Source organism: Daktulosphaira vitifoliae, unplaced genomic scaffold (genome assembly GCF_025091365.1).
Source record: "Daktulosphaira vitifoliae isolate Bord-2020 unplaced genomic scaffold, ASM2509136v1 Scaffold_10, whole genome shotgun sequence".
NCBI lineage: Eukaryota > Metazoa > Arthropoda > Insecta > Hemiptera > Phylloxeridae > Daktulosphaira > Daktulosphaira vitifoliae.
The window spans coordinates 45,253-72,535 of record NW_026099581.1 but is presented as its reverse complement, the minus strand read 5'-3'; the positions used below and the strand labels follow the sequence as shown (position 1 = coordinate 72,535).

Here is a 27,283-nt window from a genome sequence, read left to right as displayed (position 1 = left end):
GTCTGGTGAATAGGAAGTGTTGAAGTATAAAAATATTTTTTCAGTCATAAATCATTGAATTGAAAATGCATTTAAGTTGTAGCATTGTCTTGGTGAAGAAACCAGTCGTTCTTCCTCAGTATGGTCTCTTTTTTTTAACAACGTTCTGTCAATTTAATTAATACCTCTTTATAAAAATATTGGTTTACTTTCTGTCCACTAGAAATCCATTCAACCAAAATTATTCCCTTAATGTCAAACAAAACCATGAGCCTTACTTTGAATTTTAACTTACTCATTCTTTCTTTATTCTTGAGAAAGTTGGCGTTTTCCAATGCATGGATTGCCTATCCGTTTCTGGATCGTATGTTAAAATATGTTTAGTTACACGTAATAACATTATCTAAAAAGACGGTTCGTCTTTTAAAATTTTTAAATTATCTGAATAAATCTCTTTACGTTTAATTTACAAATTTACTTCATTGTAACTAAGTCGTTTACTCACATCTTGCAAATTATGTTCATTGATTATTTATTCATTTATTTGGCTTTTTATATTAATTAAATTAATATTAATGTATTTTTAATTTTAATAATTATGCAATATAAAAATTGATGATGTAACGTTGTTTAAGTTCTTTAATAATTAAAATTAGTGTGAATATATTATTTTTCTTTTTTTTTAAAGTTAAAACGAATATGTTCAAAAAAAATCTAACCCTTTTGGATAAATGTATTTTACTTACAATATATGTACAAAAGGAAAGTAAATGTCAAATTCCAAATTGATTTTACATATTTTTTGTATAAAAATAAAAAAAAAGTGCTATTTTATCCTGATATTATTATGTTTTAAATGGGTTAGTTAAAATGAATTTTATATAACACAAATTTTAGCACTGATCAGTTCGCATTGTGATAAAATCATTTTAAAAGTCTTAATACAAACAACCAATGTATAATAATCATACTTAATTATTTTATTGAATCGTATAAAGTGCCAAAACGTTCTGTAAAATAAAAGTATTTTAAGTATCTTTTGTTCTAATTAATTTTCATTTTTAATTTAAGTGAGTGTATACTACATACACTCTTATATAAAAAATAAAAATGTCTATATTTTTAGTCCATTTTTTTACTCATTCGAAAAAATGTTAGGGGTATCTTGAAGTTTTATATTAGATTGATGTGTTGATTTTTTTTACAAAAGGTAACCAGTCTAGTTGGCTTGGAAAAAAATACATTTTTTGTATAGTCTTAGTAAAAAAATTGTAAAGTCTCTAACGATATTATAGAGGAACGTAGATTCTTAAATTTAAATTTTGCATTTGGAGATAAAACGCTACTAGTAATTCTCGCTAATAGTAATGTGAAAAGTTACGATAATATTAACAAGAAAAAAGTTTATAATACCTAATAAGGTAAAAAAAATATATAACGTTTAAATATTGCAAAACTGAAAACATTATAAATCAATAACTTTTAATCATTTAAAAATAACGCAATAATATTGTAAACGTAATAATAACATTATATTTTTGATTCAAGCCCTGATTAAGTCAGGATGTATCCAGAGCCCCAGTGAGTACTGTAAATGTACAAAAAAGGTGAAATACTGGTTTCAAAACTAGTAAAAACACTAAAAATAATAGTACACTTTAAAAATAGGTAGATGAATTCAGTATTTCTCAAAATCAATGACAAATAGCAGCACATCCTAACTAGCATAAAAGAATTAGTACATTTCAATCAATATGTCTTCCCATTAATACTAGGGCTCCTTGGTTTGTAACTAATAATCAACTTCACAGTGAAGTAAATATTAAAACTGTAAGTGAACTTGCTACACAATCTTCTTCAGATACCATTGTAAACTATTAAATCATCCTAATAATTTAATAGTCCAACTTAGCACTTAAATAATTCCTAACAACCCAACGCGACGTCTTAAACATACCTGGTATAGAGATCTATTACCAAGCAACTAAAGGAACAAATAAAAATAACATCTTACATTTATACAATTTTAACTAGATATGTAAGTACTTTACTTTTATTGTAAGGAGTTTTAATGTGAACTACCCATTCATTCTATTCATGTAATCAATTAATATAATAAATTTACTTATTGTATAGATTATAATATATATAATATATGAAGTGAATGAAAAAATTATTAATATACTAAAGAAAAATTTTCAAATTCCTCTCTTAAATATTCTAAAAATATTACTTAATATCCATTTTAAAAATCTATTTCTTTTGCAATAGTACTGGTTATTAAGTTTTACAGTCGTTTTCTTCATGTTAACCGATAGCTAGGGAAAGATGTCAAAAATGACAATTTCCAGGAAAACTCATATTTTGTTATTTAGAAGATTAAAGATAAGATTGAAAAAAATTTAGGGGTAGACTAGATATATAAATAATTCTTATATAAATTTCAGGTTTAAAATACGCAAAAGTCAGGAATAATTGTAGCGACTTAACCTCACCATCCTTAACCACCTATATTTCATTTTCAATTTGTATAAATACTTTGGAGTAAATTACCAATTAAAGACAATAAATAAACCAAAATTTGATAAAGTTTATTGAATAATAACTTAAAATAATTATATATCGAAAAGAATTTTCGATAATTGAGCTGATGGACCAAAAACAAAAATTTGGCTATTTCTTTCAACCTCAATATACACCTAAGTGATAAATAATGAAAACATAATTATCAAACCAATATAATATGAACTTTGCATCACAGTTTATATATTTCATAATACATAAATATATGTGTTTGATTTTAACCGAATATCACAAAAATAATCTGGTACAAAAATAATTTAAATAAAATATAATATACACAAACTCAATTAAATATCAACGTTATAGTTATAAATTAACAGCGCAGCTATGGTTCATTCTGTATTCAATGTACAAAATGCCAGTGTTGTGCCAATAGTACAAGATGTATACGACTAGAAAATGCCACCATTGGTGAGAAGATCCAAAGTAATTCACTTTGCCTAAAAAAAAAAAGAATTAAAACAAATTTATCTTTTGATAAAATATAAAACATTTCTAGTCGAGAGTTGTGAAATGAATAGTAAGATAATGTACTTGTGATTATTGTTAACAAAAGAGTGAATTTAATTAGCACGTTACATTAATATTTATAGCTAAATAGAAAATTTATTCTACAGAATACATGTTCAAATTATTAACACTTTTGTCTTATATAGGCCAAACATATTGCAATACATAATAATTATTTTGTATCGTAAAAAAAACAATTAAAACAGTTAAATAGTTCACTTAAAATCTAAAATTAAGTTTCAAATAATTACCTTTAAAAAATCTTTCTGGTACTTTAGTAGCATATATAAAAAATGCCAAAGCACTGAAAAAATATATGTAGAAAATTCTCGGCAACAATTTCTGAAAGTAGCATTTTTTGTGGATTAATATATTATTTAGAGTATAAGATACCTATTAAAAGCTTACTATATATTAAATTTAGCAGATTTTATTAAAAACTTATTTTTTAGCTTCGATGCGAAGCTGAGAAGGTATTGGTTTTACTATGATGTTTTTTTTTTGTGTCTCACTTTTTCTCAGCTCTCACTGAACCGATTTCTTTTAACGATATGTTAAAAGACCACAAATTGTATCTAGTCGAAGATATTACCCTCAAAAATAGAAAAAAATTCCCTCGTTTCCCGTAAATGGGGGAAATCTCCTAAAAATTACAAATTTAAAAATCGTTTATTTTCGACATTTTTTTTTATAGATGCATGATGTCTTTATCTATCATTTGGTATATTTTTTTTTTATAAATATGACCCTTTACCTGCGCGCAGAGGNTTATAAGAATTGTTATTTTGTTCGTATTAATAAAACATTATCATAAACCCTTGATAAATTTTCTCTATCAAAATTGATTGAGGTTTTTCTTTGGGTGTAGTCGAAGATATTACCCTCAAAAATAGAAAAAAATTCCCTCGTTTCCCGTAAATGGGGTAAATCTCCTAAATATTACAAATTTAAAAATCGCTTATTTTCGAAATTTTTAAAATTTTTTTTTATAGATGCATGATGTCTTTACCTATTATTTGGTATATTTTTTTTTATAAATATGACTCTTTACCTGCGCACAGAGAGGGAATCAAAATGACAACTTTTTCATCTTAACTTTTGAAAGTGTTTCGGAAACTCAGACACTTTTATATATATCTTAAATTAAAGATAATGTAAAATACTTTACTATGAAAAAAAAATTTCGGATTTTATTTTGTCGTCAATGTAAAAATAGTTACCGAATGCCATTTTTGTGTGAAAATTCTCGATTTCATTTTTTACATTTTTAACCAAAATTCTCAAAAAAACAAAAAAAAAATTTCACATATTTTTTTTTCATACGTTAAGTTGGCCTAAATTTCACCCTATTTAAGGATCATTGTACTCTTTCCTTACATCTAGATAATTTAGATAACTAGATACTTATACAAGAAAAAAACATGCAAAATACAATATATATTCTATAACTATAAAAATGTATGGTTTTTTTTTATTTGGTTAAATAATGTGAACAATATTTTTTATGAAAAAAAGATATTATTTTATTAGAAATGTTATCATACTTACAGAAACTAACGGATTTTCCCAACCTCCCATTATTAGGAACCAATGGAATGATGGTATGACTCCATATGCTGCCCATGCTACAAATGAAACCATTTTCATAGTATCACTAACTTCAAGTTTTGGTATTTGCATAATCATACAAGCAACAAAAATGAAAAATACGGTAGCCAGATAAAATGTTTGGATCGTCTAAAACACAAAATAATAATCAACAACTTCCAATTTAAAACATAAAAATTAATATGGTTAACTTACAGAATGACACCAAAATGCATAGTAAATTCCTGATAAGTAAATGGCCAATAAACTCATTGCAATGCCGAACAAATCAAATGATAAAAAACAATGAAAATGTTTCTCAGACTTACATCCAAATGTGTGATAAATCGAAGACATTATCATACAAATCTATAATATANCAAATGTGTGATAAATCGAAGACATTATCATACAAATCTAAAATATAATAACAAATAAATATATAATTTAGAATTGTTCACTTGTGGCTAATATTATTTAAAACATTTATATAAAACTAAAAAATATTAAAAATAATTAACTCAAAAATTCACATGAAATACTAAAAAATGACGTATAAGTATTTCGGGAACGATATTACTAACATTAACACAAAAGACATACTGACCGAAAAACACCATTCTATACCCCTAGTGACGTTATGACTTAGTGATGTTATCACCAAGTGAATTTTTCACATTTCAACAGTTAACACAAGAATAATAATGAATTTTGCAATAACTAAATTAGTACTATAAAACTAATTAAAAACGTAAATAATTACAAAGAACTTAATATAAAGGAAGTGAAGGGAATGTTTAAAAATAAGAATAATTTAATTGATTGGGTTCAAAGCCCAGTGCAAAATTTGTTATAAAAACTTCTGTAAAAAATCAGAATGTCACAAACAATTACGAACCTCACTAGGTTAAAACGACATTAGGTGATTAGGTCACTAGGGTTATATCAGTGTTGGGTTAACGAACGTCACTCGTTATTCTAGCGAAGTTACTTTTTAAGAAATGTCTTAGTAGTTTAATTATTTTTTTTATATACAATAACATATTTTTAAAGAAGTTACAATTATCAGAGTAAGGGATTGAGTAATTCGTTATTTATTAAAACGCTTATTTAAATCTGTAGGATTATACTAACAAATTTCATTTAAGGGAATAACTTGAGCGTTTGTCCCAGTCTACATTTTATGAGGAATAGATCGTAAGCGTAGCTTTGTGAAACAATAGACCGATCTAAAGTTTGCCCCGTCTAGTATAATCTGAACTGACGCCCCTGTTTACACTCACGACACTTTTTTGTGCTAAAAACAATATTATAGTAATATCAGAAAATAATTTTGTTGTTGAATCCGAATTTTGAATTTCAAGATTGATTTTAGTTTTCGAGATAGGCGCTAATTAGTCATCTAACGAATTACTCAAACAATTTTTTTACCGAAAAATTTCATTTAGAACCCAAATTGGATACATTTAACAAATACAATAATTTGAGATCTCAAGTTTAACCTACTAAACTTGGCCTTCGATTTTGATTTAAACAACATTTTACAAATATCAAAATTGAACTTTTTCCTATAACTTTTACTTTGACTTATAATTTTAATTTTTTAAGGCTGATAGGAATTTTATAAGAATTTAAAAAATTGTAAATTTTATGTTTTTAGCATAACTTATATAATTGTGGTTAATAGTAAAAAAATGCGAAAAGTTTAAAATTCCGCTATAATTACAATACTTTTGTGAAAAATTCTCTTTAATTTTAAAATTAAATGATGTGACCTATCCTAAATAATTATTGGCCCTAAAAAAATGGTTTAATTAGATTTCGTGTATTATTATAAAAAAATGTGATTCGAATTTGAACGTGTAGGCATTCTAGCATCGTCTTGAAAAGATAAATGGTGGTCGAGGTTGTAAACACATCCTTCCTTCCCTGGAAACGATTAGCAATGTTTACACTTTTTAGCGATCAACAGTAAAAAATTATTGATGGTCTTTTCTTTTATTCCTTAATATTTTAATGTTTAGCAATGGATGCGAAACATTTTTATTAAGAAAAAAAAAAGTCATTAAAAAATGTTTTAAATAGTAATCACTCTCCAAAATTATTTCAATAACTATTTTATAATGTATTCTTTTTTATATTTAAAATAAACGTAACTTATTACTTATCTAAGTAATTAACGAAAAAGTAAATTTAATATATTATCGTTTTATGACTAGTATATTGAGTTAATTTGCTAAAAATAATTTTTCAAACGCTAGGCTATGTAAGGCAGTATTTTTTAATCAGGGTATCAATATGTGTTTAACGCTGATAGTTACATTATCCCGAAATACGTCTATGCCATTTTTTAATATTTTTTGTGGCCTTTTTACTAAAATTTTTTTATTTTTAATATATTTTTAATTTTAAATGAAGTAGATAATGACTTTAAAATTGTACTTATATAAAAAAAGTATTAATAATTAAAAACTTTCATTGATTAAAATTGGATGGGGCACATAATTTTTTTCTGAGGGACTTATTTATATTTTATATATTTAACTATATTCAAACATTTATATTATTATTTTTACCTGAAAACATCCTAGAAGAAGTACCACAACGAGTCTGTCAAATTGAGAAGCTCGAATATCCACTATCATAAGATCATAAATAGTTAAGCCAAAAAACAACATCCAGCCAAACAAATGAGACCATATATTGATAGTTTCATTCGTTAGCCAAAATATACTGAAATAAAAATATTATATTGCTTTATTTAACTCAATTAAACATTGACATTCCAAATATTTTTCAATAGTATTTTTTAAAGTGATTATAACATTTTATAAATAAAATGATGGTTAAACTCATGAAATAAAGAGTACTTCATCTTTTTAAACTTTTCTAGTTAGACATCCTGAAAGGCTGAAGAATTTTTTCAAATTTTTATATTAAATACTATATTTTGCTTAAAATCTCTCTAAGAATAATATTTAAAATTTCAAAAAATAGGTAGACAGAAAACTTTATAGCAAATTGTGCCCCTCGAACTTCCTACCTATATAGATTATATAAATACACTCATATGACACAATTGACATTGGGTATAAATTGTATATATTTTCTAAGATAAATACCTCTTAAACTCTCATCAAAGTAAAATAAATGAAATATTTAATTATTTAAATTTTCAAATATACAAACTAATTTAAGAGCCTAATTCAATGCGGTCAAATTAAAGTGTTATTGAAATACAGAAAAAAAAACGATAGCACAGTGGGGTCGCGGCACAATATTGATGTGAAATAGTTGGGACAAGTATAGTTGATATCTGACAGTGATTAAAATCACTATCATAAGAAACGCTTCGATGCAAATCTGTAGATTGTATTTAATTTTAAGAAATTGGTGCATAATTATAAAAGCAATATCAACTCATATTTCCTTAATTATATCCTAATAAGTAGTCCTTGGATTCAAAAGTATAAAATATGAATATTATATCAATTAAAAATAGTGTAAAATTGATATTTAATAATTTTGTATTGTAGTTTTTACGGAGAAATTGTAAAAAATTATAAAGTAATATATTTTGTTACTTCTATGACAAACATGTATAAAAATTAAAGAGCTTGATGCAATACTTTAAAAAAAAAAATTTATTTTTACTTATGAATAAATACACAAAACTACAAGGAACTTTCATCAGAATCAAAAATATACTTTTTGAATCAACTTTTCGCACTGTTTTCAAATCTTCAATTATACTTTTCCTAAACACTTCTAATTTTTGATATTAATACTATTTAGTAAAACATAATTAAAAAAAAAAAATTGTGTTTCAAATTATTACTGATTGTGATTTTTAATATGTTAAAAACACAATCAGTGCAAAATGACATTTTTAACCTATTTTTCGGTCTTCTAAAGTTTATTTTTGTGAAAGTTTATAAAAAAAAGTTAAATTTGTTACCATAACTTTTAGCTCAACTTGCAAGTTTGAAATTGACATAATATAAGTAATTGATCACTTAAATAGAAATCATAGTAATCATTTTGAAGTAACTTTTGGTTTTTTAAAAGATTCTACAATTGAAATATGCAGAACTGAATTAATTTTAATGATTTACTTTAACTAAAAAAAACAATAAAAATATTGTTAAAATAATCTACACAATTGAGTGTTTTATAAAATTTGATTATAATTGCAAAATCCATAGTTAAATTCAGATGAAACTAAAAATCATTTTTTTTAAAAATGATTTATATAGCAGCATGTTACCAATAAATGTGAAATATTAATGACTGGTTGGTCATCTACAAGGTAAAATTATTTAATTTTGTAGTTGAAACCTATTGTGATATCAAACGTAATTCGAAAGTAAATACTTTTAAAATATTATAAATGAATGATTATAATTGTCTGTATGAAGAACATAGGATAAGTAACTGTCCTAATTGATAAATTATAACTTTTTTCAATTTTTGAGAATAATATCTTCAACTAGATACAAATTGTAATAATTAGACATATCGTTGAAAAATCGTTCCAGTGAGAGCTGAGAAAAAATAGTGAAGGACAGAAAAATAAAACAATAAACACATCATGGTAAAATTAATACCTTGTCAGCTCCGTATCGAAGCTAATATCATAAATATTACTGATACAGATATAAAATTTTAAATAAAAATTAATTACCAAATAAGCAAAGGAACCCAAAAATATTTTCTGTTATCTGACAGATTTACAGGTTAAAAGATTTTGGATTCTCTGTTAATATTTAAGTTTAATAATCCTACTATAAATTCTACAATATAAATAACACCTTAATAACAGTTTTACTAAAAAATTTTTACATTTAACATTTTCGTAAAATCATGTATAAAACNCTAAAAAAATTTTATATTTAATATTTTCGTAAAATAATGTATAAAACATACAATGTTACTTAATCACAATATTTTGAAGGTGAAGGTACTCGTAAAACATTTATGTGAAAATTATAAGGTTAACTCTTAGGTATTTTCAGCACCTACGTCTGTATATACTTCCTGAAATTATTTCGAATAATTTAGCTGTCTAGATTTCTATTAAACAATTAATAAGTTTTTACTCATATTTTAATTCTATTCTAATAATTAACCTTGCAACTAAAGTAAATTTACTTTGTATAAATTATTGTTAGAATGATTACAATGTTTTTGATGATAATTTTTTATTGAAATAATATTATACTTTTACTTTTAATTTCTTTATTGATTATTATATTATAATATTATATTATAATAATCAATATACAGAAATTAAAAGTTCTTCATATCATTAAGAGAAAGTCGGATAAGTTGATAAACCATAAACCCAATAAATTCTCTCAAATAACTAAATTAAATCTTAAATAAAAAAAAAATTTAATTTTTTGGAATTTAATTTTTTTATTTAATTAATTGGAAAAATTTTATAAATAGAGTATCTCAGATCTAACTCATAACGAATCATAATTTTTAATCAAATTATTATTTCATTGATAATTCTTTTAAACAATAATTATTTAAACAAAGGCAATATTTATTTTTGTCTGAAACAACGTAAAAAATATATTTTTTATTATTTATCTCTATTTAAGAAATTTTAATTTTATAACTTTAAAATAGCCTTTAATAAGTCCTTATCAGTTACAAATGTTTTAATGCATAGTATGTAGCGCGGGTGGCTACTGACTAGATTATCCTTCAAAATCAACGCGGTTTTTTGATTACACTACGTCTAAATTTATGACAATTACTAAAGGAATGTGCTAAGCAAAATTTGAAATCAGTATAATGAAATTAATCCGTGCTCTATGATACTGAAATTCATAAAATAGTCATTTTTAATTGCTGAATTCAACGAGTAATAGTTTTTTCTGTTATAATACAAAACTACAATGATAAAAACACAAAAGGATTATTTTTCAATTGAGAGATTTTAAATTAGAGGACCATAAACAATAAATTCAAATGATTCTCGTTAAATAATAAATACTAAAATTCTTAATTTAACATTAATCATCCGGAAAATATTTCAGTTTCATCAAATTATCGCATTTGAGAATGTATTAATTTTATTATGATATATCTTTTTTAAATTATTCTTTTATTCTTGTGTGTGTTTCTGTTACCACTTTTTCTCAGCTTTCATAGAACCGATTTATTTAAACGATACGTCAAAAGATTNTCTCAGCTTTCATAGAACCGATTTATTTAAACGATACGTCAAAAGATTACAAATCGTATCTAGTCAAAGATATTATCCTCAATTTTTGAGGGTTGGGTTAAAATTAGAGGTCGCGATTGTGAACGGGTATTAGAATACACGGAGCCCAGGTACACGGGCAAAACATATATTAAAGCCCGTGTATTTAATACCCATGCATACATTGTATATATATACATATTATATTAAATATATGAGTATTTAAGGTCACGGGTATTTAAATGGCCGGGTATACACGGATATTTTTACTACACTGGCTTTAACCCCGTCATAGATAAAAACACGGCTACCCGTGAAGTTCATTATACGTGTAATCGCGACCTCTAGTTAAAATTGTAATTGTAATTGTATTTTTTTGAACTTTCTTTACTTAAAATTTATATTGCTATAACTTTTTGAAAAGTATATGGATCAATAGAGTTTTTTATTATACATATATTATATATTTTTTTTTCAGCCAACATCCATTTTTTTAATTAGACAATTTCCCTTTATATAAGGTAGTCAAAACTTAAAGAACACATCTGCCGTGCTAAGCGAAAACAGGATAATTCCAGTCAACATGATTTTTCAGGAACACAAAAAAACATTTTTAATAGTAAATCAAGATACCCTTTTTTCCCAATGTATGAACATAAGTCAAAAGATGGTAACTCCATTATTTTTTATGTGATATACCAAGTTTTTGCTTAGTATTTGGATTTACCGTGTTTTCGCTTATAAAACATCAAATATATTGAACTAACCGTATATTTTCTTATTTTATATTTCAATTTTAGATAGGTTTTAATAGAAAATATGCTACTTTTACATCAAAAATCGGTGTAAAACCACTAAATTTACCTATAGAAACAAAAAAAATTTTTTTTTTAATTTTGGAGTTATCCTGTTTTTGCTTATCACGGCAGACATATAGAAAGTAGAACTTTTCAACTTAACTTTTGAATATGTTTCGGAAATATTGACACTTTTATATCTTATATTAAAGTTCAATATGTAATTTTAATATGAAAAAAAAATATTATTCCCCACGACTTATTAACCTTATCAAAAAAAAGAGGTGTTAGAAAAAATCTAATTGCACATTTGAAATCGACATTAAAATTATACTTATAAATTCAAGACTACTAATTTCAACTACTAATCAGTATATAATTGAAGAAATAGTATTTGATGTTGCTTTTGGAATAATTCACCAAATTTTTACAATCAAACAACAAATCTACAGATTTGCATCGAAGCTTTTCTTATGATATTGATTTTAAACACTGTCAGATATCATCTATACTTGTCCCAACTATGCCACGTTTACACAGTTCTGCGACCCCACTGTGCTACAGTTTTTTTAATTGGACTATCACAATAAATTTATCATGTTTAAAAATTGAATAATTAGTAGTCACTTATTATAATATATGCTATTCTCACCTTTCTATACACTTTTTAGTTGATAATTTATTTCTGTAACCTGAGGTAATATACGGATTTGATTGTAAGTATGGTTCCACTTCATGGTATTCTAATAGTGAATACGTTTTAATACAGTTCGATTGGGAGTCTTGAGTTTTCTTTGACAGTTCTCGTTCCTAAAAACCCAAAACTAATCATTAGTAATTCAATACTTGGTATTTATGACAAATAAGTATTATATTATATAAAACTTATTATTAGTTATTTAAATGCTGTGTATAAATGTTTATCATTTCAATAACAATCATTAATTATTCTAAATAAAATGTATATATTTTTGTTAAGAACGCATCATGGGTTAATAAATATTCAATATATTCTCGATATTTACTTAATGGTAATATTTATTAATGTTAATGACTACTGAATTATAATAACAATAACGAGATAAATTCCATTATCACATACCTGTTACTGATTATCACAATTACAATTAAAGAATTTTATGTTATTTTAACCTCAAAAAATTGTTTTTCAACTCTATAAAATCTTTAATAATAATACATTTTATTTTGGCTTATCATTTAGTAAAAATAATTTTAAAAAAAATCAACACAAAAATATTTAAACCATAAAAATAAAAATACATGATTATATTTTAAACCATATATTTTAATTTTTATTGTTCATTATATTGGGAATCATTATTCTGAAGAAGTTAGAGGTATTAAAATACGTATTTGAAATTATTTAAGTTATTACTGAAATACTTTATTATTTAACGAATTATTAATCTGATAATTTTTCAATGGTCTGTTGAAAAATATTGTTATTAATGAATAATTTGTTTATATAAACTTATAGGAGCCTTAAACTATGTTCGACATTTGAATGGAGGTTTGGATAGTCAACTTAATGAAAAATAAAATTAGCCAACCTCCATAAAAAGAGTATTATCTCAAAAGAGTATCAGGAGAAATATTTTTAATATACTTAAAAACATTTCTTAGGAAGAAATTAAATTTTTTTAGCTCTCCAAAATTGATTTTCAATCTTCACCTACTCTTATAACTTTCTGATTTTTTTAAGCTTAAATTTTGATTGGTGATGCTGCAAATAACTACGTATATTTTATCTTACATTCAATCTGATGTACATGCAACAATTTATTTCATAACACCTCAAAACATTGTGCATAATATTAAAAATTATCAGGGTAAGAAAACGTTATAGTTACAACGTTTAAAACGAAAAATAGAAAATATGTGACTTCAATAAGCGAAAAATATTTTTATATATAATACAACTTATAATGTAAAAAAATTAATTCTTTTCAATTGTTTTATTTAAATAATTTTATGTAAAGAAAAAGTAATCATTTGCCCATATAAAAAATTTCTTATGTTTCGACCTTTTTAACATTAAACAAAATAATTGAACAACGTATTTATATTAAACAAGTTAAACATAAAAATTATTTAACATTTAAATGTTGAATAACATTAAATTTAATTGTAGGATAACTCTATAATTTAATCATTAAACGCAAAAAAAATTAACGTTTAATTAGCCCTGTTTACTACTAAACTTGTTCTACACTCAATTTATTTTAACTGCATATTAGTTCGCTCAAGGTATTAATTTTTAAGGCTTTAATTCTTTTTAAACAACTGAATAATTTTATTATTTTACTTATTAACACAAAATTATTTTTCTTAATTTAAAGTTAGAATTATCAATAATCCGGAAATTCCGCATGTTCAATATGATTATTCATTAAGTCTATAAAATATAATACATAATAAAATTATGTATCAAATTTCTAATTACAACGACAATTAAAATTCTTTTTATTAAAATCCATCATATTATTAAAAATTATTCAAATTATTTAATTAATATATTAATTAAATAATTATGTTTTTATACTATAATAAATAATATAAATGTATAATTATTCATATATCCATAATAAATTATATTAAAGAAACTTCTTTTTCTTTCAAACTACATCCATAAATATAATAAACAATGTATTCACAACATATCGGTGTCTCTACTTTTGTTAGTTTGATTTTTGAACAACTCATCACACTCCAATTTCAATGCTTGAAAAATACACAATTTACATTTAAATGAAAATAAAATGATTCAAAACCATTGGAATAGTATGATAATTATAAATTTTACTTATCTTTTGGATTAAGAATATTTAATTTTTTGTATTTTTATATAGTTAACCAACCTTACCAGTACTAAAATAATTTTAACCGTATACAATTTCGATGAAAAAGCTATTATTTTAAACCAAATAAAACTTATCAAGGGACGTCCATTGTTCGTGTTTACATTTTTTATAAACGTGCAAAATATTTTATTATTTCTATGATACAAGAAAAATGGAATATTTTTAAACTCGTAAAGTAGGCGTCACTATGGTTATTCATCATAAATTAATTGTTTATAATTTTAAATTAGTAAGTCATCGCGCGATCATACATTCATTGTATACTTGTAGTCCAACCGATTCAAATTTGTTTATTTTTCATTAGACATTTGACACGTCTGCAAAAAATTATGCGTATGACGACAACAAAAATATTATCGAGGAGATGTGACAAAAGGTATTACATTAATTATTGTTGTTGGACGTTTGTTGCCAAAAACAAATTTCAAGCACGTCCGCGAGATGTGTTTGTTAATCATATTGGTAACGACGACGTTTGAACTTGACTGAATCTAAGGCTGGAATCCGGACGTTCAATAGATAAAACTAATATTATTTCCTAAACCAAGACAATTTCCTTATAGCACTAATGTATCCTTCCTTGATACAAACATGCCAGTATGAAATTTCAATTAACACCTCATTATATTGTTATTGTTAGAAAAAATTGACACTTCATGCGCAACCAAACTATAGAAAATTCATGTGAACACTGATTATTAAAATTTCATGTTACTAATGTTTGTGAAATCAGGATGTTTACTATTGATAGAAATTATTACGATCAATTAGTATAATCTGCCGAGAAGACATTCACATTGAATAAAACAATAATGACGGAACATTAAATGGACGACGACAACATTCTTCATGAACAATGTTATTGATCTAAAATAAAAATTCTAATAAACAATGTCCGTATAAAATAGAAATCAGCACTAACATTAAGCAAATTACTAACCGAAAAACTAGTGTGAAACTCTTTGATATTATTCATTAAAGACATTATATAAAGATTATGAGAATTGTATAAGGATATAACATAATGCACACACATCAAACATCATCTTTTGTTATTAATGAATGCAATTCAACTAAATTGACAGAATAAAATTGCCATCAACACTGTTGTACTCCACGTGCCTTCGTTAGAATACAATGTATTCACACATTTTATTGCATTATGTAGTTTACGTCACAAAAAAATATCTGTATTCACATTTTTCATTTGATCAAAATTCAGTACATGGTTAACATTGGGATGTTTGCCCAGCATGAACAAATAAAACAATACTTGTTCAATAAATCATGGTAATAGCTATACTAAAGTATGTACAGTAAATATATAATTAATAAGGGTCGTCTGTAATTAAAAACAGATTNGTCGTCTGTAATTAAAAACGGATCCAAGCTATTATTTAATTGGCCCACTTTTTATATTGGCTTTAAAACCAACCAAATAATTATTCAATTCAATAGGCAATCTTTTTTCATCTAACCTTACAACCTACCCTAATGCTCATTAAAACTATATTCTTATAGCTACTTATTATGTCATCATTTCTTATAAAAATTTATCAAAAACGTTGCAAAAAGGAAATTATGTTTAATAAAGTTAAAGTTTAACTCAAAAATCGAATACACATTCGTTAAGTAAAATTGATGATAATAGATCGGTGATAATTGAAAAATAACCTTACTGATGATATAAAGTGAATCGTATTAACATTGACATTGGAACATGAATAGTCATTTTCAGTATATGGCAAGATAAAGGTTAACCAGTTCGTCAAGGGTAAGTCAGAACTTAAACAATAGGTGACAAAAAAAGTTGTAACGGCTCTATTTAAATAACATATATAATAGTATATAAAATCATTTGAACTAACGTTATAAATTAATGAAAACCAAAAAAAAACGGTTGTCATTGAAATTATTTTTTTTTTACTTTAATAACAATTATTGTGAATTATTATTAGTTTTCATGATGTTTATATGTGTATTTTTTTCATAAATTCTTTTATTATAAAAAGGAAAACACAAATAGACTTGAAAATTACAATACGTATGTTTATTAAATGATCATATTGATGTGCATCAACCTCAATACAAGTTTAAGCTCACATGAAGAATACAAAAAAAACATTACGTTATAATTAATAATATACTAACAAATTTAATAATTTGAAAATAATATTCCAACAATATTTTTACTATACATAAAATATAAATATTCATTGACAATTAACTCATACAACTTTTTCTCAGTGTAATAAACAAAGCTCAGAAAATAAAACATTAGCATATTATTAATATTAATGCATATGAAAATTCAAGTTTAACGAAAATTCCATTCATAGTATCAAAAATTTAGCATATCCATAAATTTACAGGATTAAGGTTTGAAATATTGTGGTTAAAAATTAAAATTTGGTAAACATTTGATTTATTCAATTTAACGAAAGTCGCTAAAAGCCAATTGGTTTAATTGCAATCAAATGCCGAATTTAAAATTATTTACAATAATTCTGTGTTGTTTTATCGAAATGTTAACATCGACCTATGATATCTGAATATATCTGCATTGGGTATCTCAATAGAGACAAACAAAACCTTGAAAGCGTACATGCTTAAAAAATAAAAGTTAAAGTACGTATTTTTTTTTTCATTTTTTGTGAACTCAAAACATTGATGTGTTGACGTTCTTAAAAATATTTGGATTCGTATATTGTAATAAACACCAGATATATTAGTTTCAGTAAAATGTTTATAATGTTAATTAAAATAAATATTACGTTAGCAAAATAATAAATTAAACGCCTTAATTTACTTAACATTAACTAACTTAGTNTAAAATAATAAATTAAACGTCTTAATTTACTTAACATTAACTAACTTAGTTAATTTTGATTTTTAGTTCATATTTTTACAAAATAAACATTAAATCATATGTTTCTTAAATGTTGTTAATATAATTCAACTAAGAACACTATATATATTAACAATTCCGAATTTGATATGCGCAGTTTACTATAAGTAATGGTTACATTTGCATATATGTACAATAGTATTCTGTAGTACATAATAATCCGACCCTCAGTAACAAGAAATTAACAATAACGTGTTATTTAAAAGGAAACAAAAAGTAGAACATGGTAAATACGCTCACTTATTAAACGTATACGTAACTCTTAATTTTTAATTATTTTTTAGTGTTTAAATTTAACCTCTATTAAAAAATAATTTAAATTATTGTATTATTAGGTATAATGAACAATTTTAGTAGTTTTATTTAAATAGTTCATTATTCAAGATTAACTAAATTATTTTATATCTCGAAAAAAACAGTGTGGCCAACTACTAATTTACTAAAAAAACAACGATCTACAATAAAAAAAAATTATTTCCACGACACTAAAGTTTTAGCTTTCATAAATCTTATAGTCACAAATATAGAAATACTTTCCACGTGCTTTCATTTAATTCTTCAATAACATCAGTTTCATATAAAATGATCTTGTATAAATAAACAATTTTTTTTAATTAAAAATATGTTTGGAGAAAAAGTTTATTGATCTTATACCGATATTAAAAGTAGTAATAAGATAGTTACTGGAAATTCATCTGTCGTTAAATGTGTTATTCGCTTAAAAAACATTTAATAATATTTAAACTTCATATACTTACATTTATTCCTAACAAAAATATTGATATTCCAAAAATGTTACAATAACTAACGCTTATTACGAGCAAATTTAGTATTTAAAATTATGAATTTTTCACAAAGTGATGTATGTTAAAAAATATATCAGAAATAAGTACTATGAGTTCTAACTCACAGGAGAACATATCACAAAGAATTAATTTAAATATCGTAAACGTTCTATGAAAAATGTGTTTTAATTTTACATAATAATGAGTAAGGGGACAAATGTTATCATGTACTATTTACATATGATTATCAATGATCTATACTATAAAAAATATAACAAAATTACATCATAAGAATATGTATTGGGAATATAACAACAAGTGTTTCTTCCAACTTCATCACAAAATACTGGTTATACTATACTTTAATGCATTAATTTTCTCCAGCAATGAGGTCAAATCATGTTTATACTCAACGTGTTCAAGGTTAACATGAAATATCCGATGCAACTATATGCAGTATAAGTAATCTTTTAAACGGTTGTATTTTACACGGTAAAAAAATAGGTAACCATCGAGTAATAAAATGATTATTATAATAATTTTAATTGAAAAACTAAATCTTCACATCAAAAACTGTGAGTATATTTAAATAAAATTATAAATCTAATGAATCGTGATATTATATATCCAATTAATCTTATGTAATATTTAAAGTAAATTTTTAGTAGTAACTAATAATGTAACCTAGACCTACATTTCAATAGTTGTTTATTTCTGTATCAAAATTAAAGTAACACCACGAAACGAATCGAACTGCGTTTAAAAAATATATTTTTTACAATATTTATGTTGGACTTGCCCAACAATTGCGCCGGTCAAATAATTTTGTTATGAGAGAGTATGAAAAACCTTTATGATAAATATCATTACTATATCAAGATAGTATTAAGGCCTATTAGCTATGCATAAATGTGTTTCTTTCTTATTAAGCCTATTTCAAATATTTAATTTATTTTACGATATTACCTCTTTTAATTTACCTTCGTATAAACAATAACCATGGCTTAGAATTTAATGTGTGCCAAATTTGTAGAATTATTAATTTTTTCATATTAATTATGTTCAATAACTGTTCAATTGAATTATCATGTAAAGTTTCCAAAATATGAATTTTTATAAAGAAACTTGTAAAAAAAAAAGGTATACAAGGGATGGGCATCAATCTCCCTAATACACTCTCATTGGACTGCCGCTGGTGTCCAATGTAAAAAAACAAATTAGATCAGTGGGAATACTCGATTATGGGCATTTTCTTTTAATTGCTATTTAAACTTAAAATTAATCGTCATCCATTAACTCTTGTCGGGTGACAACCGGTAATTAAAAGACTGCTGACCGCGGTTCATAAACACAGACGGGAGTAATGGGATCCAATGCGAACGGAGGTCAAATATAAGAATCTGTAAATCATATTCAGTATGTTATTGTTTGTAACAACGTTAACGACCTTGTTGCAAAATTACAAGAATTCAACTAAGTTGAACACATTTGTATTAAGAACTCGTTTATTATTTTTTCGTTGATTTGCATTGAATAAAACCGACTAATTAATTTTGTCTCGATGTTTTATCTTTGGTCAGTAATTATATTTTTTTTGGTATTAANTCTCGATGTTTTATCTTTGGTCAGTAATTATATTTTTATTGGTATTAGTGATATTTTATGCCGATCATGCGTCCAATGAAAAAACACGAGAAAAAATTGATCGAAAATTCAAGGACACGACGAGTTTTCGCGGTTGTGAGGCAATCATTCGAACCAAGTGGACACCAGATATTATGAAACGGTTGGCTGTGTCTATAATAAACACGAAACGCTTTATTAGAGCATGTGTACCAGTTATGTACACGTTGATTCCACCCAAGTATTGTGGTGTTGGCTATCGTTGGGATACCATTAGAGTGTACGCTAATTTTTGCCGTGTACAGTAATCGACGTGTTATCCGATGAAATTTCACAAGCAAATAATACCAGTAGGAATTTAACGTTCCAGTTATTATACGTTGTCAATTATTAAACGTTTTACATAAATTGGATCAGGGCCACTATCAGGGTGTTTGATGTTATTATTTAACAAATATTAACTTTTACTTGGCTGATGCTGGCTCGTTTATGTACTTCATTCGGAGACACTATGTATCCGTCAACCACCAGCCCTTCCTTGGCAAACATAGTACAATAGTCAGTCGTTGCGTTTTCCATTTTGACTCTAATATTAGTTGGTTAAATTCAACTTTCAATAATTCAAAAAAAACGAATCGAATACTAGATAAAAATCATCAACGCGTTAGACCCCAATAATTTTTTTGCTCTATAGCGGTATCGGAAACGGTAAAATTGTCTAATCGATTTTGTAAAAAACGAAAAACAACGGCAGCGCCGACCACTCACCGAAGAGCACCGGTTTCGACTGTTGTAGACCGCCGCGTGCCCTACCGCATGTTTAGTATGATCGTAGTCCTGCTTAAAGAATATTAAGGAGAACCAGTAGACACTGACGGGGAGACCTGTTTTCTTGCTCCCGCCAACCAATTCGTACAGGCACAACAAGACGGCAAAAAAATGTATCACAACGATTAAATTGTACTCGGCAAATTTTCGATGAACATTAAGCGTCATTGCGTTCTGTTAATTATTTTTTCAACAATACTATTCTTTCAATGTTAAACGATGAACACGTGGAGATAAGAATTAATTTTACAGGACGCCTATTTAAAATTTAACGTATTAACCACAGAATATAAATAAGTCATAATGTTATCTAAATATTTCAACTTGAAATAATTTAAAAACTTCTAATCATTTTAAAAGTATTACACATTAATTAAATTTATTTATATCCTATTAAATTTCATTTGTGTACATGCAAACACTTATTCAAATAAAATAATTTAAATTTTAGTACTCACTATTATTTTTTTAACGATTCCATATAAGCAATGTATTTGTTTTGATTTTATACAGTTTTAATACAATCAATTCAATTTGAAACGGATTATACCTAAAAAATAAACAAATATATATTTTAATATTTGTTAACATTTTCAATAGCCAAATCGCTATCAACTATAGTTGATACAAAAACTGCCTATAAACAGTTACCAGTGTCTTGCTAACTGTCATTGCTGCTTAGGGCAATCATATATTTGGGACGATCAGAACACTTGCCCTGACAACTACTGATATCAAAATCCTACTAGAATTAGTTTTATTACAAAATAAAACATAGTAGTGCATTTTAAAAATGTGTATACTTACGCCACCAATTAAAACGTTCTTTCTTGTTATTTAAATTTAACAAANAAAAAAAAAAGTAGAGTATTACTTGGCAATTTCATTTAAAATTAATTAGTTCTTGTGATTATATTTTTTAAATTTGTATATTTAAAAAAACCTGCTATTTAAACAGAAGTAATACATTTGAAATACAATTTCAAACATTATAAAGGTAAACGTCGAAATATTGTATTAAATTTATATGGATTATATATATAGATCAATTGGTTTACTAATTTCCCCGTGTTCATTTTTCACTCAACTCGCATATGCACATATACTCGAGATACGCGATTAGACAAGGCATGTTATTTTAATCGACAAATTTCGTAGAAAAATAGTCATAATAATAAAACCATATATTCACCGAAATAACAAACTGTTTGTACCGGTAATTTTTAGTATGTGTTCGTTTTTCGTGGTCGTTGGAGCTTAAATATCGGGGACCAAAATAAAATGAGTGGCCGATTACGTGATAAATATCGAAAATTTAAAAGTGGTGCTGAAAAGCGAAAACTTAAAAATGTTCAAAAAGAGCAGGATAAACTTTTAAAAAACTCTTTATGTAAATTTTTAATAAATNCAGGATAAACTTTTAAAAAACTCTTTATGTAAATTTTTAAAAAAAGATCAAAATGATTGTGTTGCCGAAAGTAGTAGTCAAGTTAACATTGAAAATAACGAACAAAAATTATTGTTAGACAATATTACTATTGAAACAAAAGAATTACAATCCAGTAGCAAGACTGAACAGAATGAAGTAAATGAAAATCTTCAACAACTATCAAAAGATTTACTACTCCAAGAAGATACAGAGAACAAAAAAGTACAGGACGATGAAATTGATTATGACGATCCAGGTAAATGGCAAAATATTACAGATAAATTACGAGTTTATTTAATAGAGAACTCGCCTTCAAAAATTATAAATTATAATTTTCCATTAAACGACGAAGGTAGAAAATTCAGCATAACACATTATAATCGAATAATGGGCAACAGTGAAAAAGTGGTAAGAAATTGGCTTTTATATTCTAAATCTTTAAATCGAGTTTTTTGTCTTTATTGTCGTTTATTTTCTTCAAACTCAACTTCATCATTGGCGTCATAAGGATTTTTTAATTGGAAAANTTCATCATTGGCGTCAGAAGGATTTTTTAATTGGAAACAGATAAGTGAACGTTTAAAAGAGCACGAATTATCTATTTCACATAATATAGCTCAAGAAAAATGGCTACAACTACGTATGAGACTTAATCTCCATACAACTATAGATAATGATATTCAAAGAAACGTAAATATTGAAAAAGAACGTTGGCGTAATATTCTTAAACGAATTATTGCATGTATAGAATTTTTAGCAGAGCATAATGACGCTTTTCGTGGTACAAGTTCTAAGTTATATACAGCTAATAATGGTAAATTTTTAGGCTTACTTTGATTGCAAAATTTGATTTAATTATGGCTGATCATTTAAAACGTGTATATAATAATGACATCCATGATCATTATTTAGGTCCTAGGATACAAAATGAACTTATTAATATTATTGCCACAAAAATACGTGATGAAATAATAAATCGAGTAAGACAAAGTAAATATTTCACAATTTTATTAGACGGAACTCCTGATAAAGGTCACAAGGAGCAGCTTACATTTTTATTGCGCGTTATAGAAATTTCGAAAATTTTCAAATATGAAATAAATGAATATTTTATATGTTTCATTCATACTACAAGTAAGACTGGCTTGAATTTAACAGAGGAAATAAAAGCACAATTGAAACTAATGAATATAGATTTAAATAATTGTCGTGGCCAAGCGTATGACAACGGGGCGAATATGATAGGTCATCATCAAGGAGTGCAGTCAAGAATCCTTTCTGAAAACCCAAGAGCTTTTTTTGTCCGTGCACTGCTCACAGCCTTAATTTACTTCTCGGAGATATGACATCATCCGTACCAGCTGCTATGACATTTTTTGGGGTAATTCAAAGAATTTATTCTATTTTTGCTGTCTCTACTGAAAGATGGACTATTCTTCTCAAATACGTTTCAGATTTTACACTAAAACTAATGTCAGATACTAGATGGGAATCTCGGGTCGAATCGGTTAAGCCTATCCGTTTTCAATTATGCCAAGTACATGACGCTTTAATAGAAATTAGTGAATCAACGAAGGATCCTAAAATAAAAAGTGAAAGCTCGTCATTAGCAAACTATGAATTTTGTTATGACTTTATTTTAAGTGTTGTTATTTGGTACGAACTGTTATCTGCTATAAATAAAGTTAGTAAGAGTCTTCAGAGCAAAAATATGGAATCGAGTAATGCTGTACAGTTGTTAAGTGGTCTTAAAGATTTTTTTTATAATTTTAGAAATGAAGGGTTTGAGTCGTCAAAAAAAAATGCGCAAAATTTATGTGAAGGCTTTGATATTCAAGCAGTTTTTAAACAATCTAGAATTAAAAAAAAAGTTAGGCAGTTCAATTATGAAAGCAAAGATGCACGTCTAAATTCAGCTGAGCAAACATTTTACGATGATTATTTTTTAGCCGTAATAGATCAAGCAATCGTATCAATTAATAAACGTTTTGAACAACTATCTCATCATTCAGAATATTTTGGATTTTTATATAATATTGAAAATTTAAAAACGTTTGACGAAGAAACGTTAAGAAAACATTGTATGGATTTAGAAATTTTATTAAATTTTAAAGATTTTAATTTAAAGATGGTGAAAATAATGATATAAATAGTATTGAACTTTTTGACGAATCAAAAATTTTTTGTAGAATTTTGAACAAACAAATGACTTCTATAGAATGTCTTAATTTAATAGAAACAACATGTGGCTCATTTCCAAACATTTCTATTGCATTGAGAATATTATTGACCCTTCCGATAACCACAGCTAGCGCAGAGAGAAGTTTCTCCAAGTTAAAAATCATAAAAAATTATTTAAGGACATCTATGACACAAAATCGTCTTTCTGATCTAGCAATTATTTCAATAGAACGTGATCTGTGTGAAAAATTAGATTATGATGATATTATTGAAAAGTTTGCCGAAATAAAAGCCAGAAAAATTGATTTTATGTAATTTAAATTGTTTTAACGAAGGTCATTTTAAATAAGACATTGTTTTTTTTAATTTTAATATTATTAAATTAAATCAAATTTTTGACTAATATTAAAAAGCCACTGTGGGTACTCATGAATTTTATTACAAAGGAGTCATAAATAATTTTGCAATTTAAAATTCACAATAAATAGTTGTTTAATTTTTTTCTTTATAAGTTTTTAAAATTTGTATAAAAACATTTTTGTTGTATTTTTATTTATAATAATGATAAAAATGAAGTGTTGTTATCTATGTTTTGTTGATATAAAATTATTTGGCCCTAAGTACTAGCCTGGTACTCCGGCTATTGATGAGCAAAAAAAAAAATGGTCATTTTTGCCCCGGGCCTCGCAAATTGTAAGGACGGCCCTGCTATAAACAGTTACCAGTGTCTTGCTAACTGTCATTGGTGCCCTAGGGCAATCATATATTTGGGACGACCAGAAGACTTACCCTGATAACTACTAGAATTAGTTTTATTACAAAATAAAACATAGTAGTGCATTTCAAAAATGTGTATACTTACGCCACCAATTAAAACGTTCTTTCTTGTTTTTTAAATTTAACAAAAATTTTAATTTTAACAAAAACAAATAAATTTACCAATAATACTCATAAAATGAAATTTGTCATTTTTTAAGAGTGAACGATGTCAATCACTCTTTAAATTACTAACATTGAGTTGCTCCTAAATTAGTAATTAATCTATTCTTGAAATTTATATAACCTAACAAGACTTGAAACCGAATAAAATTTATTCAAAAATTAGTTTAATTAATTCATGGTGCTTGTAAATGAAATAAATAAAAGGACGCTTTTTTCCTCGGAATAACATTTTTTAGAAAAATTCTATTATATTATTTTATTAGAAATTTTCATATTGATTTGATATAAAAGGTAAAGGTTTTATACGCAAGGTTATATACTCTTAAAAAGGAAATAATTCTTACCTGTGTGAGAGAAAATAAAGATATATCTAGATATTCAGTATAGTATTTGTAAGTAGGTTTCGAATCAATTTTTTTTTTTTTGTAGACAAAAGTTACAAAAAAAAAGATTAATATCCAATTGAACACTTGTGGATAAAATTTAATGCTTCATTTTTATGAATGGAGTATCAAATATATGCAAATATCAGCTTTGTATTAAAATATTGTTAAATTATTCTCTGTTTCTTTTCATCTCCAATTCTTCCCAATTTCATTTACGATTTATTTTTTCAAAATTAAAAATTTGTCTCTAAGACTCCATCAGCAAATATGCTTGGCAACTTTGTGTTGGGTTGGGCAATGTAGTTGAATATAATATATGGATTATATAACGCTTTTAAAAATATATAATTTTTATAAATATCAACCAGTACTAGATTCTTGCAAGAATATTAGTGGTTCTAAAATATATGCTATATTGTTAATATATCCCTAAGGTCTTTTTCCCGTGTAAGATTTACTTCAATTTTGCTAGTCTATCATAATTAATTTTTTTTCCTCTCCTGTATTCCACCAATTACCAGTATTTAGAATATGTTATGTCTCCTGCTTTGGCCGTAACATACATATTATAAAAATATAAATTGATCACTTGGGGCTAATTATTTAAAATTATAATTATATTTAAAACAAGAATCCACAAAAAAATAATAAAAAATTGTAGATACGTATTTGGGGAACAATGTTAAAATTATCAACGCTAATAACCTACTGCAATCCCCACTGAGAAAACCCATAGAAACCTTATCATATAGTGACTTTATCATTAAATAATATTATCACTTTTTCCCAGTTTACACAAGTTTAATAAAGAATTTTTCAGTTGGCACCATTCCAATTGATTAAATTGTTCTTATTTTTATATATTTTTATTAAGTCCCTTACATTAAGTTCTTTGTAATTATTTACGTTTTTAATTAGTTTTATCGTTGTAATGGAGTGATAATGTGTCAAAGTTTAGTCTCAGGAGATTTACGAATTTGAATTATCCAAAATACGTATCCGCGATTTTTTGTAATTTTTCTAGTTTTAAATTATTGTTTTTAATATAATTTTTATATTAATTGATTCATGTTAGATTTAATTAACAATAATATATTTTTTTCGTGAATGCATTAACAAGTAATATATCAGACATTCTGAATTATAAATTTCTCTTATTTAACTTGAGAATATAAAATTTAGGTAGAAGTTTTCATCTGACATTAATTTATCCACATGCGCTTGGTGGTGGCGCAGTCGTATTTTTTTATTTACTACCCATCCGCGGAGGTCCGTTACGATTTGCTTTAAGATCATATAGATACTCACTCATTTCTTTAACAAAATTTTTGAAAGGAACACAGCTGATTCAAAGTATTTTGTCGCCTTGTATATTTATTTTTAGCTCAACAACTTGTATTTCAAATAAATCACCTAATAATGATAAATACTGCCAAGGGTAATTGCCTGGCATTAAATTGAATGAGCCTGATTTCAAAAATGTTTTGCATTCATGAAAAGTCAGTATTTTGAACTTGTGACCAATTGCCTTTAATATAACTTAATTAATTAAAAAAAGTAACATATCTTAAAACAATTATACTTGTTATTTATAATGATTCACTTAATTTAGTTTCAATCGTAGACATATTAATACATTTTTTAAA

The 27,283-nt window shown here is 25.5% G+C and overlaps 2 protein-coding genes across 3 annotated transcripts; one reads left to right on the top strand and one right to left on the bottom strand.

Moving 5' to 3' along the window:
- Positions 1-2,549: 2,549 nt before the first annotated feature.
- LOC126908793 (progestin and adipoQ receptor family member 3-like) lies at positions 2,550-20,670 on the bottom strand. 2 transcript variants are annotated; one of them, XM_050691086.1, is made up of 7 exons: positions 20,334-20,670; positions 12,326-12,483; positions 7,236-7,392; positions 4,876-5,028; positions 4,621-4,809; positions 3,324-3,414; positions 2,550-3,002 (listed from the first exon to the last, which is right to left on the bottom strand). In XM_050691086.1, the coding sequence occupies exons 1-7, from the start codon at positions 20,448-20,450 to the stop codon at positions 2,869-2,871; spliced, it is 999 nt and encodes a 332-aa protein (XP_050547043.1). In that variant the 5' UTR covers positions 20,451-20,670; the 3' UTR covers positions 2,550-2,868. The 2 variants fall into 2 exon arrangements, with proteins under 2 accessions (XP_050547043.1, XP_050547044.1); XM_050691087.1 differs by having other exon boundaries at positions 20,340-20,670.
- Positions 20,671-21,980: 1,310 nt separating this feature from the next.
- LOC126908795 (uncharacterized) lies at positions 21,981-24,624 on the top strand. Its single transcript, XM_050691089.1, has 6 exons — positions 21,981-21,996; positions 22,154-22,384; positions 22,637-22,942; positions 23,041-23,118; positions 23,583-24,180; positions 24,489-24,624. Exons 1-6 carry the CDS (start codon positions 21,981-21,983, stop codon positions 24,622-24,624), a joined length of 1,365 nt encoding a protein of 454 aa, XP_050547046.1.
- The last annotated feature ends 2,659 nt before the right edge of the window (positions 24,625-27,283 follow it).

Bases quoted from the DNA above. Each gene is read 5' to 3' on its own strand.
- LOC126908793 (XM_050691086.1), bottom strand. From the start codon at position 20,450: ATGGAAAACGCAACGACTGACTATTGTACTATGTTTGCCAAGGAAGGG. The intron at 7,393-12,325 runs GTGAGAATAGCA...TTTTTATTTCAG, and splicing joins ACTAAAAAGTGTATAGAAAG to TATATTTTGGCTAACGAATG. The intron at 3,415-4,620 runs GTAAGTATGATA...TGCTACTTTCAG, and splicing joins GGGAAAATCCGTTAGTTTCT to AAATTGTTGCCGAGAATTTT.